Genomic DNA, 17,459 nt, shown 5'->3' on the forward strand with positions numbered 1-17,459 from the left:
GAGATGAAGCTCCTTTTTAACTCAGTGGTTTTCTGAAAAATAAACTTTAAAAATGTATTTCATTTTTATGTTTATAAGTATATTAGTTGGGGGTTCTGCACAGTAGCAGAACTTAGAGAATGACTTATCAGAATCACTTACATGCTACAGCCCAACTATCCCAACAGTGGTTGGCTGTGAATGCAAGGTCCAAGAGTCCAGAAACAACAAGGTGGTTGTTTCAGCTGGTCTTCAGTATACACTGAAGTAGGCTCCAATGCTGGAGAAGGAATGAACTTGCCAGAGAGAGCAGGCTGGCAAAGAGCAAAAGCTTCCCGCAGAAGGTGTGTTCCAGAATAAAGGTGTGGCTTCCTGCCTGAAGATCCAGATCAAAGGGTATTGTCTAACTGCCTCAGAGGTCTGGATTCACCCACGTCAAAGCAAGCAAAAATAATCCCTCCAGGCGTGCCCTCCATTTCTGGATGGTAGTTCATTCCAGATGTAGTCAAGTTGACAACCAAGAATAGCCAGCACAGTGTTTTGCCAGCATGTATGTCTGTATATTGTGTGTGGGGTGATTGTGAACCACCATATGACTGCTGGAACTGAACTTGTGTCCTCTACTAAGCAAGGACTCTTAACTGCTGCACCGTCTCTCCAGTCTGAACTCGGTGACATGTACCCAAAGGAAACAGACACGAAAGTGCCTCTTAGAAGTCCTTGAAAGATGACACTGCAGGGTGACATTTCACGGTTCCTTTTGTGATAAATGTGTGCAAGTTTTGAAATGTTTTGAAGTGCGTCTTTAGGACTAGGCTGTTGAGCTTTGGGTCAACTGCAGGTAACCTTGCTTAAACAACAAATCCTTGGCTTTGGGAAAGTTCACAGTGTAAACATCGTCCACGTGCTTGCCTGATATTTCTGGAGAATTTCTGCCTCTCCTTTTTCTCTACAGTTGGGACTTTGGTTGTAGGTGTTGTGTGCAGCAGGTTAGATGACCAAGCTGGGCTCTCACTATAAATGCTTACATGTGGGTTTACATAAACAGGGTTACTGTCTGTCCCACAGGGAGCTCACTGTGGGCCTAGAAAGAAGCTGGCTGTGTTAGGTCTTCTTCCCACCAAACTTGAAGCTTTGCCATGCAGTGAGATGCCAGGTCAGGCCTGTCATCCCAGCACCAGGAGTAGAGGCAGGAGGATCAGGAATTCATGCTTTGTCTACATGGTCAGTATGACAACAGCCTGAGCTACGTGAGATCAGGTCTTAGAAAACAAAACCAGGATTCATAAGGGACCGTGTGGTGTGGGGACTTGGAGACTCTCATCCCATCTGGGCCTTGTGTTTCTTTGCTAGGGCTGCCATAATAGGTGCTTCTTCAGCAGCACGGATTTAGTTGATCCTGGTTAAAATAAGACATTGAGCCAGGCTCTGGTGGCACACGTCTAATCCCAGCACTTGGGAGGCAGAGGCAAGCAGAGCTCTGTGAGTTCAAGTCTACAAAGTGAGTTCCAGGCAGGCCTGACTGAAATCCTGTCTCAAAAAACAAAAACAACAATAACAACAACAAAAAACAATAATAAAAAACAAAAAAAAAAGAAAGAAACAGGACGTTGAGTTGGCCAAGAGCTGGTTCTCTGAGGCCTCTTTCCCTGGCTTGTTGCTGGCTTTCTGGCTCTTCCTTGCTTTTCCCTCGGTCTGTGTCCCCGCTGCCCCCTTTGTAGAGCCATCAGGCACACTGCATTAGCTCCCCACACTAAACCTAATTTGTTACTCCACTAACTCTTGAAAAGCCCTGTTTCCAAGTGCAGCCCTATTTAGAGGCAGTGGGGCTAGGGCTTCAGGATAGACGTGGGAGGTGGGAGGGGTCAAGGCACAATTCAGCAGGAACTGGTTTCTGGGCTGAGGAGGGATGAGCTAGAACATCCCTGTGGCCTATAGGAAGCAGGTCCTACTTCATCATCTTGGCATTCCTATGAGATAAGTACCATTATTATTATTATTAGGCCCATTTTACAGATGAGAACAGTGAGGCCCAAAGAGATGATGTTAGCCAGAGTCATAATGTGGCAAGGCCGGAACTGGGGCCCAAGCCTGGCTGATCCCATGATGCTGCACTGACGAAACTGAGTGGAGACTTACAGTGGGGGGGGGGGGTGTCTGAACAGTTGGCACAAGGTCAAACTTAGGCAAAGCCATCGAGTTATAGTCTCTCCTACAGAAATGGATCAACCATCATCTTAGTAATACCAGTATTAACTTTTTGCTATTAATGAAAATTTACCAAGTAGGTGGAAGTTCCTAGAAGGTGGACGTGCCTCGCTGCCGCAGCCTCTCTGTGAGGGAGCTGCCCGTTTTTCCTTTCTCCAAAGGAAAGCTATTGTGAGTTTAGGGCAGATTTGATTTGTAAGCTTAATAGCTAGGTTTTTAATCTTCCATTTCTAAACTTCAGTCTAAATCCTCATGAATTCAAAGTAAATCCTTTGTTCCTGCTTGTGTAAATAGGAAAAGCCTGTAAAACCAAATCCACCCCCCCCTCCTGTGGGTGGGAAGGAGTGACCTCTGGAGCTGGGCGTCACTGTAATAGATGACATCGTTCCAAAGCCATTACATGTGATTAAGTAACCAAGACATTAGCCAGCAGGGACTTCTCAACTGAAATGTCCCTCCTTAGATGAACTTTTAAACTAAAGTTCATTCAGCCAGAGTTTGGATAAAATGTAGGAACTTGGTCACATTTAGGTAATGTCAGCAAAGAAGCTTGGACCTTTTTTTTTCTTTTTTGAGTTTGAAAAATAAGTGTGGGAAGAAGTGTGTACATGAGACGGAGAAATGCTGTGTCCTGGAGCATGGCCTTGCTAGTTTGAATCTTAGTAAGAGCAATACATCACTTTATAGTCTGAAAATGATTTCCCAAAGAATAGTTTGGCTCCTGGCTTTGATTGGGTTGGTGTTGAGTCGGGATCTCATGCAGGCCAGGCTGGGATGGACCTTCCGATCCTCCTGTTTCCCCTACCAAGTTCTGGGATTACAGGATGCATCACCGTGCCTGGCCAGCTCCATATGACTCTTCCCTATTTAACGAAAAGTTAACTGAAATTTCATCGGGGTAAGTTAGAGAAAAGCCATGTTTTTTTTAAAAATTACAGGATTAAGTGACTTCTATTCTGAGAAAACATTTCCTATAATCGTGTTTGAAGAGCAAAAGTGGTCTCGAAAGGAAACATGGGAAAGCCCTGGGTCCCCTGTTTCTTAGAAGCCTGTGAAAGCATTCTCTGTCTTCAGAAAAAGCAGCATGCAGAGGGTTAAGTGTGGAGCGAAGAGGAGGAAAAAAATGACAGGCCAGTTTATTTCAGAGTCCCCAAACAGAGAAACAACTGTTGAGCTTCTGTGGTTATTTCGTGCTGGGGTCGGAGGTAGCTCAGGCTGGCCTGGAATTTGTGTAGTGGAGGATGGCCCTGAACTATGATTCTCCTGCTTCCACCTTCACAGTGCTGATGTTGCAAGCAGATGCTACTAGGACCATTTTTATATGATGCTGGGAATTAAACCATGGCTTCTCACATGCCAGATAAGTACTCTACCAACTCAGCTACATCCTGGGCCCAGGAGTGATTCTTAATGAGGCCCTACACACACACACACACACACACACACACACACACACACACACCCTCTGCCCAACATGCATTTATCACCAGGTTATATCAGTTTCACCTCAAGCTATCTTTTGTGTCTGCCCTGTCTCCGTCCTCACTGTCCAGTGTGTCCCTTGCCTAGAACTCTGCCATGGGTTCCGTTATGGCTTCTAATTCCCCTACTCAACCCCTTTCTCCAATAGAAAGTTGTAATCCATTGTAGTTCACCACTGTCCCCTTAGCAACAAACAGAATGTCCTGCTAAACGGTATTATTTTGGTTACAGCAGATAGGACCACATCCCACTCTGCTTAAACTCCTTCTGCATTTTTCCTCTGCACCTAGAAAAAAAAATCCCCAGCCTAGCTTCCTCTTCAGCTCCTCTTCTGCATTCTCACTTCCGCCACACTGATTACCTAGCTGTTGGCCAATACCTACCCAGCTCTTTTTGCCTGAAGGCTTAGGAGCAGGAAAGTTACCTGTGCTCGCTAGCCGACTCAGGTCATTCAGGTCAGAATTAGGAGAGGCCCCTCCAGACCCTCTAATCTTAATCAAGCCATCACTCATAAACTTGACAAAGTGCTGGGCCGAATGGGGACACTGAGCTGCAGGTCAAGGCCATATTATAGACTGCCTACAGATGCCTCCTAGGGTGTTAGATACTTGTTTTCTGGCTCCAAGCCCAGAAGATCAAAGGTTGGGAGCTGAGATAAGGAAGTGAGAACTGTACCACAGAAAGACAGAACATGGTCTGGGGTACAATAAAGAGGATCCCGTCCCTAGTGGCTCAGGTCTTTAACCTACGCAGCTGCTGGCACAGCTTTTTCCCAAAGCCATTTGAATGGGACCCTTGAACACTGAATTTTCATGTGTGGGTCATTTATTCTATTTGATCCAATATAAACTATCCATAAGACTATGACAGCTACTATGCTAAACTACTTATTTCATATAAATAGGAAATTGTGGATCATAACTCAAGAGTCTAACAAGAAAAAAAATACTTGTTTTATTCTGTCCATGGAATAAAAAGAACCCAGATCTGAAATGGGCTAAGGAAGGTGAGTCATTAAGATGTCACCATTTAGAGGTGAGAAGACAGAGAGGTGGTGTCAGGGACTTCTAGTCACGCTTGGCCTGGTGCAGGGATCTCATTCCACACAGCTCTGTGGCTCCACTGTGTGTCTTTAGCATCAGGAAAAACTAGAAGTCGGCAGGTTGTTAAGAGTCGGAGAACTCGTTCTATGATCTTTAAAAGACCGTTTTTACGGCTCGTTGTTCACAGAGTCACATAACGTTGTTTGACTTCCACCCACCGACCGTCTCTGATGGAAGCTGGGCTGTAAACAGGACCCAGTAAGTGGCTGGCGTCCATCTGCTAATGAAAGGGAAAGGAATGGTACTAAAATCCACCTGCCCGTTTATAGGGCTCCTTTCAGAGCATTTTTACACTGTGTGTTTAAGTGTGGGTGTGTCTGAGGCTCTGCAAATGATGTCACACTCAAGAGCTAGAGTGGACCCAGCTCAGAAGCTTCCCTTGCTTCCTGAGTGTGGCCCGGCTGAATTGCCTGCCCCTCCTGGCAGAGAGTTGGCTTTTTCCTCTCGATTTTTCTCTCTTCTCTTCATATCAGCTGCAGCTGAGAGTGTTCAGGACTTGCTAGGTGTCCCATTGTTTCTGGACGAAATGTAAAATGAGAATAAATACAAACACAAAAAGACAACCACTGAACCTTGGCTCCTGTGGTCCCTGGATCTCAAGGAGAGGGACATGACCATCTTTTCCTAGGTTAAGCACTGCGCTTCCCTTAAGGCCAGAAATGCATTAACAGTGGTAGGTTGGAATCCACAGAGGACTGCCTATGTCTGATACCAGCTATGCCATTGGCGGTTGAATCTGTGCGGTCACGAAGCCTCTGACCTTTGCTTAAATAGATTTTGTCAGCACTCATTCAATAAATGAGAACTGCTGTTTTATTAACTTTAACTAAAGCTGCTTGATTTTGGACAGTTCCTTTCCCCTTGGCTACTGTTTCATTATATACTAAATACTAAGAATTTGATTCCGAAGTTTCTCACATTGTCACCTTCCTGAGTCTTCATTTCAGTGCTGAACCTTGAAGATTTAGCCTCTCCCATTCTTAGTTGGTTGATCTTCCCCACCCCCGTCTCTCCCCCCCCCCCCTCTCTCTCACACACACACACACACACACACACACACGCACACGCACACACACACACACACCCTTGTTCCCTTATTTTACGTACCTGGTTTGCGGACCAGGACTTTAAGCTTTGTCCTTAGCCTGAGCCTGGGAGTCGGCTGACCTGTCCCAAGAGACAAGGACCCCGCAACTGGATCCTCAGTGGCGCCCGGGCTGTGGATTTCTTGGTGGGAGAGGTGAAGAAAGCTCAGTCATCTGGCGCCACTCTCGGACCCTGCAGCTTCAACAAACTTCTTGCGGGAGGCTTGCAGCCGCTCCGCCAGCTCTCAAGTGGTTTACAGCTTGGTACCACTGGGGCGGAGTCATGCACGGTCAGTCGGGGCCCTGCTTTCCTAAGTCCCTGCCAGGCCAGACCTTTTGGAGGCCCCCAGCAGCCTCGGGAGTAAGCGGAGCCACGCCCTCCAGCTCCACCCTGCAGGCGTGGGCGGGGCCCAGGGCTGTCCCAAGAGGACGGCTGCGGGGTAATGAGGTGCGGACAAACCTTCCGCTGTGTTCTGCCCTGGCGCTGCGTTCCAAACCCCTCGGAACTCTTCGGCTTCTGCCTCCAGACATCTCCTGCTTTTCCAGCGCCACCCATTCCTTCGCCCTAGGCCTGGGACACCCTTCCGCCAGGAAGCGGCTCTTCCAGCCTCAGAACTGCCGGGTAAGTAAGTAGTCCAGCGGTGCCAGCTGTACTCCTTTAGGACCGCTGGGCTTGGGGTGAGGGTGAGGATGGGGGTGGGGAGCACTTCCGGGGAAGTGGGCTGGTGCAGGCTAGGGAGCCACGCCTGGCTCATTTGGCGGGTCCCCGTGCCGGCCCTGCCCAGACCAGCCCCTTTTGTGCAGACTTGGCTGTCTAGAGTGTTGCGAGCTCCTCGCCCCCCCCCCCGATGCCCGAGGTCCAGCCAGCTAGCTCTCCATCCTTTAGACGCTCCACCCAATGGCACATCCTTTGTGCCGGTATTTCCAAGCTGGGTACCTCTTATTTCCTTTAGCAGAGGACTCTCCAACCTCCCGAGACTCCCACTTCCAAGAGGGACTTCTGCCACATCTGAAGCCCTATCCCCTCGTGTCCTAGGGAACTTCTGCCCTTTCTGAAGACCCGCTCTTGTCGTAGTGACCCGTGTCGGGCAACCTTTGCCCCCTCCTGTAGCGCAGGCAATGGAGGGGCTACTGGGGGCTGAGAGGTCGGCCCACAAGGGTCTAACGCCACTTCGACACCTAACCTACCTAGCCCCCTCCCCTACCGAGAGCAACCCATCCCCCATACTCTTCTCCTCTTCCGGTCGTGGGAGAAAGCCCTCCTAGCGCTCCCAAGCTGCATGTGGGCTGGAGGAAGGAAAAGGCTACAAAGGAAGGTCTTGTCTCTAGAGATTCCTAGGAGGGCGCACAGGAGCGCCCGTGGAAGGGAAGCTAGGGTCGATTAGCTGCGAGGGTTCTTGGGACGGACGAGCTCAACTGCGGTCCCCGCTCCTTCCCACAGCCCGTTGGAGCAGCCACAAGATCACAGGGGAAGTGTTTTGACCACAGTGAGTCAGAAGGTCTCGAGTCAAGACAGTCGCGACATTCTCAGGCCATTTGTGAGCACAGTTTGGTGGTAGAAAGTGGAACCTAGGCAGACAGACTGTTGCCCCTTGTCAGGAGGCAAGCGCGAGGAAAAGAACTTTGCCTTGGGTGAGAGGCACATCCCACAACCAGCGTGGCACTAAGTACGCCAAAGGGCGCTGGCTTGCCGAGACTTCGGGTGCAATGGGCGTGTGCCTGTGAAGCAGCTGCAGCTGCATTGCTGTTAGCCCTCGCGGGTCTACCAGAGGGAAACCTCCACCCAACCCCACCCCTGGCAGAAACCTCCCCACGTCCTGCTTTCAAGACCTAGGGAATGCCTACTACAATTCCTGCTCCCTGGGCCTCAGAGACTCCTGCGTGACGGGACAGGAGACTCCCTTAGCGTCCTTGGACCTTGTGTACCCAGGTCTTCTGAACTTTCATTCCCAAATTTGGCGAATTTCACTGGATAAGAGATTGCTGCAGTCTCCGGGGCAGATCATAGCCTAGGAGTGGGCTGGGAGCATAGCCAATCAGAGGTGGACCCTGAGCTCCCTTGTGACCCCAGTCTGTTCTGCTGGCTCCTCCCCCTTTCTTTTCCCTCCCTCCAGCCCCCTTCTCTTCTTTCCACAGCCTCTGGGGTTTGCCCAGCTGCTCCCCTTGTCAGGGGCCCTACATGGCTTCAACAGCCTCCACCAACCCAGCGCACGCCCACTTCGAGAGCTTTGTGCAGGCCCAGCTGTGCCAGGATGTGCTGAGCAGCTTTCATGCGCTCTGTGACGCCCTGGGACTAGAGTCTGGTGGGGGATTGCCCCAGTACCACAAGATCAAGGCTGAGCTCAACTACTGGAGTGCCAAGTCCCTATGGGCCAAGTTGGACAAGAGAGCAAGCCATTCGGTGTACCAGCAAGGCCAGGCCTGTGCCAAAACCAAGGTAGATACCTAGAGTCTGGGGGAGGGCGTGAGTTGGAGGGTGAGTCAGAAGGAAAGAGGAAGCTACACCTGCTCTCTCTCTTGTGTGTTTGCAGTGCCTGGTGGTAGGCGCTGGGCCTTGTGGGCTCCGAGCTGCTGTGGAACTGGCATTGCTAGGTGCCCGAGTAGTGCTTGTGGAAAAGCGCACCAAGTTCTCTCGGCACAATGTGCTGCACCTCTGGCCCTTCACCATTCATGACCTTCGGGCGCTTGGGGCCAAGAAGTTCTATGGACGCTTCTGTACTGGCACCCTGGACCACATCAGTAAGAACTTCATGGTGACCCTCCAGTGTGTGTGCCTGGGTCTAGAGGCAGACCAGTAGGAGACTGCAGGGCCAGACAAGGGGCAGAGTGAACAAGAGTCACTTTAGCTGGGTGGCCTTTAAGACCCAGATCTGACCTCAGCAAGATAGACAGTATAAGCTGCTTGGCTTCTGAGCGGAGATGTTATTAGGTGTCTGCGGGGTTGTACAGCCATAGATAGACACAGTGGTCTCGGAGACCTTCTCTAGCTCTGAGCAGGCACACACCGGAGCTAGAGAAGGCATGAGTCTGTTCCTAATGGTGTCCCATTTCCAGGCATCCGACAGCTTCAGCTACTTCTCCTGAAGGTGGCGTTACTGCTGGGGGTGGAAATTCACTGGGGCATCACTTTCACCGGCCTCCAGCCCCCTTCCAGGAAGGGTAAGTACTTCTGTGCTCCTGGGAGCCCCTACCCACCAAAGAGAGGTCCGGGTGGGAGTCAGCTGACTGTCTTTCCTGACAGTGAGGCCTGGGCAATCTCAGCTGCAGACAGCGTACAAATGGGAACAGCAAGATGAGAAAACATGGCTTTTCTCAGCTGTCCTTGGCCTCAAAGGCGTGGTCTGAAAAATAACCCTTCCCTACTTCCCAGGCTGTGGGGTCCTTTACAAAATTGTTTTGTTTCTCTAGCCTGACCTGGGAGTGTAGGGGCCCTCTGATCTCTACACCTTTGTGGCTCTCATACTCTCTGTCCCAGGGAGTGGCTGGCATGCCCAGCTCCAGCCCAGTCCCCCAGCCCAACTGGCCAACTATGAATTTGATGTCCTCATCTCGGCTGCAGGGGGTAAATTCGTCCCTGAAGGTGAGTGATCCTTTTCCTCAAAAATAATAAATAAGGTTATGAGTAAGTAAATAAACACCAGCATCCTAGGCTCCTGTGAGCCTTCCTAGAAGTGTTAGCCCTGCCTCCCCCTACCACTAGGCTTCACCATCCGAGAAATGCGTGGCAAACTGGCAATCGGCATCACAGTCAACTTTGTGAACGGGCGCACGGTGGAGGAGACGCAGGTGCCAGAGATCAGTGGTGTAGCCCGGATCTACAACCAAAAATTCTTCCAGAGCCTGCTCAAAGCCACAGGTCAGGGCCCACCCTCAAAGGCTTTCCCCGCCTTGGTGTACTTTAGGATGTTTCCCACCTGCCCTTAGTCCAAGGAACCCCACTCTTGTCCATCCTTATGGCCTCACCAGTAAAAGAGAAAGAACTGTCCTCCAGGGACCAAGCAGATGCTCACTTGGCATTAACAATCCTGGAACTGTCTCTTAAGTGCCTGGGTATTTTGCTGTGTGCTCCTTCACGCGGGAGTATAGGAATGATTTAAGTTGAAAATGGGAGTGGCATGCAAGAGGATGCCATGTTTACTTTGGCTTCAAACTGCTATGCGACCAAGTGATAAAAGCCTCCCAGCTGTCACTCCACCGGACTTGCCCTCTTTGCTCCAAACTGCCAAGCCTAATAGAGCAGGACAGATGGTCCTTGGTGCCACCAGATCTGTGTGCGGGACATCCACTGCAGCCTAAGCTGTGACTTCAGCTCTGAGGTCAGCCCTGGATTGGGTGTTTAAAGAGGTATTCTCTGCAGACTCACTTGAAGACTCACCCCCTGGCCTCCACTTTGTACCGCAGGGATTGATCTGGAGAACATCGTGTACTACAAGGATGATACTCACTACTTTGTGATGACAGCCAAGAAGCAGTGCCTGCTGCGGCTGGGGGTGCTGCTCCAGGTAGGACCTGGCCCCAGGGAGGAGGAGGCTGGGCGAGACACAGTCTACCCCATCCTCTCCCGCCTCTGTCCAGGCAGTAACTGGACCTTGACATGCTCTTGTTCCCTGCATGTGTGTGGCAGTGGGAATCCTATCTGGGCTGAACTTACACGTGAGCTCCAGGACAGAAGGATGTTGTCTCTTTTCCTCTGGCTGGGTGTTAATCCCGAAGGCCTAGAATGGTACCTGATGAGTGGTTAAGTGCCTATTGTGTACAGACTGAATAGATGAAATAGATGCCTTCTGTGTACTAAGTACCATACTGAGAGCTCGCTTTGTCTTTTCTCGTCGGATTTGCACAAGTTCTTTGAAAGTTGTGTGCTGTTTGTAAGTGCTGGGCAAACCAAGGCTTCAGTAATTTGAGGACGAAGTCTATGACAGCAATGATGTTGGGCTTCCTGGTAGGGCAGGGCTGGGGACCCTCAGCAGCAGCGAGAATGTTGAGGAAGGAACTTAAATACGACAGGCAGGCTACTGGCATTCTCTGCTCAGCCGAGCTTTTGATTGCTGTGTAGTCTAGGCAGCCTCGGCATGTGCACCTTCTATGCTGTAGGTCAGTCCCCTGTAAAGTGGCACGGAGCTGAGCCTGCCGCTCTGCTCTCAGGAGTCTCAGGTTCTGATCTCTTGGCTCTGTAGGACTTGCCTGACACTGATCAGCTGCTGGGCAGTGCCAATGTGGTACCCGAGGCTCTGCAGCGCTTTGCCAGGGCAGCTGCTGATTTTGCCACACATGGCAAGCTTGGGAACCTGGAGTTTGCTCGGGATGCACGTGGGCGGCCTGATGTGGCTGCCTTTGACTTCACCAGCATGATGCGCGCAGAGAGTGCCGCGCGTGTGCAAGAAAAGCATGGTGCCCGCCTACTGCTGGGACTGGTGGGGGACTGCCTGGTGGAGGTGAGCATTTCAGGGGGCCTAGGGATCCCGTGGTTGGGGAAGAAGCTCTCTTATGGGAGAGTAGAAAATCTGCTTGCTTTGGGGAGGAGCTTAGGGGCTACTTGGCGGAGGTGAAAGCTGTCTGGAGTGGAAAAGGAACATCCCCCCCAAACCTTGGAGATCCCTGGGCTTGGGACATAGCCATTGGATTCTCATTGGGTTGTTTCCTATTCCTCCCACCCTGCAGCCCTTCTGGCCTCTGGGCACTGGAGTGGCCCGAGGCTTCTTGGCAGCCTTCGATGCAGCCTGGATGGTGAAGCGGTGGGCAGAGGGTGCCAAGCCCCTAGAGGTGTTGGCTGAACGGTGAGGCCTGAGTTCCGAGACTAGTGCAGGCAGGGCAGACATGATCTGGGACAAGGGTCAAGAAGAGGGGGCAGGAGATACTGACGGAATGGATGGAGGCACGGGACTACGAGAAAGACCTGGCAGTTCCCGAGGGGCAAGTGCTGACAGCTTCCCTCGTGTTTGTGCCACTGCCTTCCACCGCCACCCCTAGTGAGAGCTTGTACCAGCTTCTGTCACAAACGTCCCCAGAGAATATGCATCGAAATGTAGCCCAGTATGGGTTGGATCCTGCCACCCGATACCCCAACCTGAACCTCCGGGCTGTAACCCCCAATCAGGTCAGACTCTCTATCCTGCCCTCCCACCCATCTTCCCAAATCAACTCCTTTCCCCATGCCAGGCCTTCCCTACTCAGTTGCTGTCTGGGGGGGGGGGGGCTGTCAGTCTCACCATAGTCAGGCTCCTCCCCTTGGGCTGAAGGGGTGGGTGGTCCTCTGCCTTGGAACTGAGGAGAAGCTGCCTTAGGTGCAAGACCTGTATGACGTGGTGGACAAGGAGCATGTGCCGAGGAGGAATGACAAGCCAGATGGGGGGAAGGTGACCACAGGTGAGCAGGCCTGCCCCCAGGTCGCGAGGCAGTCAGCATGCTGCAGGGTCGGGATGGAGGCCTACCCTGGAAAGCGTGTTTTGTGGATGCTTTGGGGCTCAGTGGGGGTGGGGTGGGGTGGGGTGGAGGGGCTGCAGAGATGGGCAGCAGCTGTGTGCCAGTATGGAAGCAGCTCAGTAGTTTCCACTGCCATGGCGCCAGTGGTGCTGAGCAGCCACAGCTGGGCCGTGCTGTTCCAGCTGTTCCGCCCACGGCTTCCAACCAGCAGTGGGTGTAAGCCCGAGCCACCTGTTCTTTGAGCCCGACCTCTGCTTCCTCTCTGGCTTTTACATGGCTACAATGATCATTCTTTGTTTGTTGCCCAACTGTATGTCGAGAAGGGAGTTTTAAATAGAATGGGGAAGGAGGAGGTTCTGCTCGGCTTGAGTCAAGCAGTCCGGCCCTTGCACGCCCAGCAGCAGGTGTGGGCCTTGGGTACAGTGTGGCTCTGCTCTCCTAGGGTCAGCGGGCACTGAGGAGCTCCTGCACTGGTGTCAGGAGCAGACAGCTGGGTTTCCTGGGGTCCATGTCACCGACTTTTCTTCCTCGTGGACCGACGGACGAGCTCTGTGTGCCCTGGTGCACCGCCTACAGCCTGGCCTGCTGTGAGTCTTGCCTCTCTCCTGTGCCCAGCCCTCCCCCATACTGCGTGGTAAGAAGATGCTGTACAGGCGTTGGCAGCCCAGTGAGTCCCTGCTGCACCTGTCACATCACCTCCCAGAGGTGGTGTTCCAGCCTGGCAGAGGCTGCTAGAATCCACTACATCCAGGGAGAAAAGTCAGAAGCCATGGAAGACTGGGATGGAGTGCAGTGGTGGGGCATGCTTGCTTAGCATGAGTGAACGCCTGGTTCAATCCAATACACACACGCACGCACGCGTGCTCACACACACACACACACACACACACACACACACATGCCTGTTAGGTGTGATGACAAGCAAATATGATCAAAAGCACTTAGAAGCAGAAGCAGGCAGATCACTGTAAATTGAAGGCCCATCTTAGCCACACAGTACCAGTCTAGACCTGCCAGAACCCCCACTCACCTTCCCAAATCAACTCCCTTCCCTAAGCCTAGCCATCTCTGTCCCTGCTGCTCCTAGTGGTCCGTCCTACCACAGGAGGCTCCTCCCTGTGGGGGTAAGGGGCTGAGTAGTCAGCTTCTTTGAGATAAAGAGGGGCTGCCTTAGGTATGTGTGCACAACATGTGGCCTAGGAGCCTGTGCAAGGGAATAGGGACGGGAGGGGGGAACGACACAAAAAAATGGCATGGTGTACATAACCACCAACACAGCAGCCTTCGTGCCCTCACCTCCCTTAGCTAGTTCTCACCTCCTGCTCCTAGCTTCCCTCCCTGCCCTCCTCAGCGGAGCCAGGTTTGTGTCTCTCATTGGCCTCTCATCCGATGTTCCACAGGGAACCCTCAGAGCTTCAGGGCATGGGAGCTCTAGAAGCCACTGCCTGGGCACTGAAGGTGGCAGAACACGGGCTGGGCATCACCCCAGTGCTGTCTGCGCAGGCAGTAGTGGCAGGCAGTGACCCACTGGGCCTCATTGCCTACCTCAGCCACTTCCATGGTGTCTTCAAGAACATGCCCCACAGCTCAGGTGAGTTAGGGTAAGTGGGCAGGAGGGAGAGGGAGCGGGTGGGAAGGGCTCGGGAAGGGCCCGCCTAGGTGGAGAGCGGGATATAAAGGTAGGGGTGCTGACAGCTGGACTCTGCTGCCAGGCCCTGTCAACCAGGCTTCTTCTGGGACCTCCAGTGCTATACTTTTCCTTGGCAAACTCCAGAGGACCCTACAACGGACCCGGGCCAAGGTGAGGATTCTAAGCAGGGTTGAGGCTGGAGAAGGGGTACCCAGGGAGGTTCCAGGAATGGTAGAGAATACATTTTAAATGAGGGAAGGTGAGAGCTGGGCTTGTGTTCTGTTCACAGCTATAGGACCTGTCATAGGACCACAGGGAGGGAGCTAGTGACAAGAAGCTTCCTTTGCAGGTGACTGCAGACATAGGACAGGCCGACACTCTGCTCTGTCCTGTTTCCTGTGCCTTGCCCTCCATTGTTGGTTCTACAGTCCGTGTCCCTGTCTCGCTGTCTGGTCTTACTCCCTTCCCTTCCAGCCTTTGTCTGTACACATCCACTCCCCTGCTCACGCTACTTGGGCATTCCCTCCTTAGGGAGAGGCTGAGACTTCAAGTACTGAGGGGTCCCCTGTCTTTGAGCCCAGTATACCCCCAGCACTGCCATCCAAACCCAAGGAGGTAAGATCCGGAGCCATCTGCAAACCTCCAAGGGTGGGGAAGGGCTACAGAGAGTGGAAGGCCTTGGCGCTTGGCTCTGGGTGCAGCTGATCCCTTATCCTGGGGCTCTCTTCAGGCTGGGGCTGAGGATCTTTGTGAACTCTGTGGGAAGCACCTCTACATACTGGAACGCTTCTGTGTGGATGGCCGCTTCTTCCACCGGGGCTGCTTCCGCTGCCATACCTGTGAGGCCACGCTGTGGCCAGGAGGCTATGGGCAATATCCAGGAGATGGTAGGTAGGCCTGGGAGATGCTACAGGGACTTCCAACTTGGTGCATTTTTCGGGACAAGGAGCTTGGGGGCAGGGAAGGGGGAGGGGAGGGCTGGACAATAGGTAGGAACAGTTTCTCAACTCCCTCCGAAGCTTTAGGTGTGGAGTCCTAAGAAATCCACTGCAAGCTGGTCTTGCAGCCTCTGCCTTCTTTCTGAGTACCTGGCAGCGGGCTGATGTCTGGTCTCTTCTACCCTTCCCAGGACATTTCTACTGTCTTCAGCACCTACCCCAGGAGGACCAAATAGAAGCTGACAGCAGTGAAAATCCAGAGAACCAGGTTAATACAAAAACAAAAACAGTCCGTCTGTGTAATGGGATATGGGAAGAGGCAGGTCTCCCCAGATCAGTAGTAGACTTTGCTGGCAGTATATGGATGCTATCCTCCACTGAAGGACACATCTATCCAGTGTACTGCCTGACAGTGTCCACTAGATGGGGCCCACAACCTGACCAGATGATGGCTTTTCCAGGAGCTCCCTACACCAGATGACAACAGCGTGCAGCCAGACTCCTCACCTCCTGTACCTCCTGTTGAGAGGCTCAGCCCTATCCCAAGCCCCAACCAGCCTACCCGACGGCTTATCCGCCTCTCCAGCTCAGAACGCCTGCGGCTGTCCTCCTTGAACATCATCCCTGACCCAGGAACAGAGCCTCCACCCAAGCCCCCACGAAGCTGCTCAGCCTTGGCCCGCCAGGCTCTGGAGGGCAGCTTTGTGGGCTGGGGTGTGCCAGTCCAAACACTGCAAGGTAAGTGCGCTCCCTACAGATGTGCTTATCTGGGAGGCTGCAGGGAGCGGGGGTATGAGAATTTCTGCCATGGGGATTCTGGAAAATCCACTGGAGCCACTGGACTCCCAAGCCGTATCTCCCTCTCCTCCATACAGTTCCTCAAGCCATGGAGAAGGCAGAAGAAAGTCCCTTTTCCAATGAGGAGGAGGAAGAGGAAGAAGAGGAGGAAGAGGAGGAAGAAGTACCTTTGGAGCCAGACTTAGAGCAGGTAAGTGGCAGGAAGCCAGCTGTCTACTCTGTTGAGCCAGGAAGCATCTGCCAGGTATTTTCCACCCCTCACCATAGAAGCACGAATAGCCGGCATCCTCCTCCTGGCCTGTCTTCCAACCCCGTCTGACTGACTTGCCTCTAAGTGTCTTATTTGCTTATTTCCATCCCAATGTTCCACCCGTCCAGTTTCCTCCATTCCTAACCAGGGTCGGGCCTTACTGCTGATGGGCCTAACCCTCCCACAGACTCTGCAGACCTTTGCTAAGAACTCCGGCGCTATGACTAAGTACCCGACGTGGTATCGAACCCTCATGCGGCGTGCTAAAGAGGAGGAGATGAAGAGGTTTTGCAAGGCCCAGGTGAGCCCCAGAGCCCCAGAGCCCCAGGCATCCTGAGAGCTTGGGTGGGATCAGAGCTGTCAAGTGCAGAGTGTCTCCAGTGCTCTGTTCTGGAACAATCTGGGGCATCCTGTCCTAACTTCCGCAGGCCATCCAGCGAAGACTAAATGAGATTGAGGCTGCTCTGAGGGAGCTGGAGACCGAAGGCATGGAGGTGGAGATGGCTTTGAGAAGGCAGAGCAGTGAGTAGAGATGGGAGAGTGGAATCCTGTCCCATGTCTGTCTGGGTCCTGGCAGCATGTTCAGCCCTCAGCAGTCCCTGGGGCTGGTGGCTGTGCCCCACGGCTGACACCCAGAACAGCCTATTTCCCCTGCATCCTGTCACCTCCATTCCTTTTCTTTCCTATCAGGCTCTCCAGAAGAGGAGAAGAAACTCTGGGTAGAGCAGCTGCTCCAGCTCATCAAGGAGAGAAACAACCTAGTGACGGAAGAGGCTGAACTCATGATCACGTAAGGCCAAGGGGTGGTGGTGTATGGGAGCCAGGGCCTGTCCCTGTGCGGACCCTGCTTATCTGTGCTTCTGTGCTCTCTGGTCTCTGCAGGGTCCAGGAGCTGGATCTGGAGGAGAAGCAGTGGCAGCTGGACCAGGAGCTGCGAGGCTACATGAACCTGGAAGGTCTATAGGCTATCTCATGACCTTGGACACTGACCAAGTAACAGTTCTCTGGCCTCTGGCCTGCTGAGACAATTCAGGAGGAAGCCAAAGGCCTCAGGTCTCCTCCCAGTCAGGGCTACGCAATTGGCTTTTGTGTAGTACTTCCTTCCCTACTGGTGCTAACGAACACTAGGAAACCACCACCAGGCAAACCTCATTTTAAGTGTCTACAAATGCAGCCTGGAATGTAGAAACCAGGCTGTTAGCTTGATCATCTCTTCAGGCTCCCTGCCTAGGTCCCTGTTCTCTAAGCCTCCTCTTTTCCCTCCAGAAACCCTGAAGACAGAGGCCGATCGTCACTCTGAGGACCAGGTCCTGAGGAAGCTGTTGGATGTAGTGAACCAGCGGGATGCCCTTATCCGCTTGCAGGAGGAACGAAGGCTCAGAGAGATGGCTTCGGAGACGGGGACCCAGGGCTAGAAGGTGGTTAGCCACATGCCTGCTTCCCTGCCCTGGAAGCAAGACATCATCCAAGGGCAGTGCCTCTGCCATCTGGACTGCCTCGCCTGGGGCTTCTTTTAAAATAAAGTATTATGGCCATGAGTGGTGCTTCTGTTATGTTCAGGTA

The 17,459-nt window shown here is 52.6% G+C and overlaps 1 protein-coding gene across 1 annotated transcript; it reads left to right on the forward strand.

The window, feature by feature from the left end:
- Positions 1–5,926: 5,926 nt before the first annotated feature.
- Positions 5,927–17,432, forward strand: Mical1 (microtubule associated monooxygenase, calponin and LIM domain containing 1). Its single transcript, XM_005363566.3, has 24 exons — positions 5,927–6,479; positions 7,972–8,294; positions 8,389–8,596; positions 8,912–9,016; positions 9,333–9,437; positions 9,558–9,713; positions 10,259–10,359; positions 11,035–11,292; positions 11,519–11,634; positions 11,828–11,954; positions 12,142–12,223; positions 12,723–12,867; positions 13,681–13,871; positions 13,993–14,081; positions 14,442–14,525; positions 14,641–14,797; positions 15,040–15,116; positions 15,310–15,586; positions 15,724–15,836; positions 16,084–16,197; positions 16,325–16,418; positions 16,587–16,686; positions 16,779–16,852; positions 17,163–17,432. Exons 2-24 carry the CDS (start codon positions 8,037–8,039, stop codon positions 17,309–17,311), a joined length of 3,180 nt encoding a protein of 1,059 aa, XP_005363623.1. The 5' UTR covers positions 5,927–6,479; positions 7,972–8,036; the 3' UTR covers positions 17,312–17,432.
- The last annotated feature ends 27 nt before the right edge of the window (positions 17,433–17,459 follow it).

The sequence above is a fragment of the Microtus ochrogaster genome, linkage group LG9 (genome assembly GCF_000317375.1).
Source record: "Microtus ochrogaster isolate Prairie Vole_2 linkage group LG9, MicOch1.0, whole genome shotgun sequence".
Classification (NCBI taxonomy): domain Eukaryota; kingdom Metazoa; phylum Chordata; class Mammalia; order Rodentia; family Cricetidae; genus Microtus; species Microtus ochrogaster.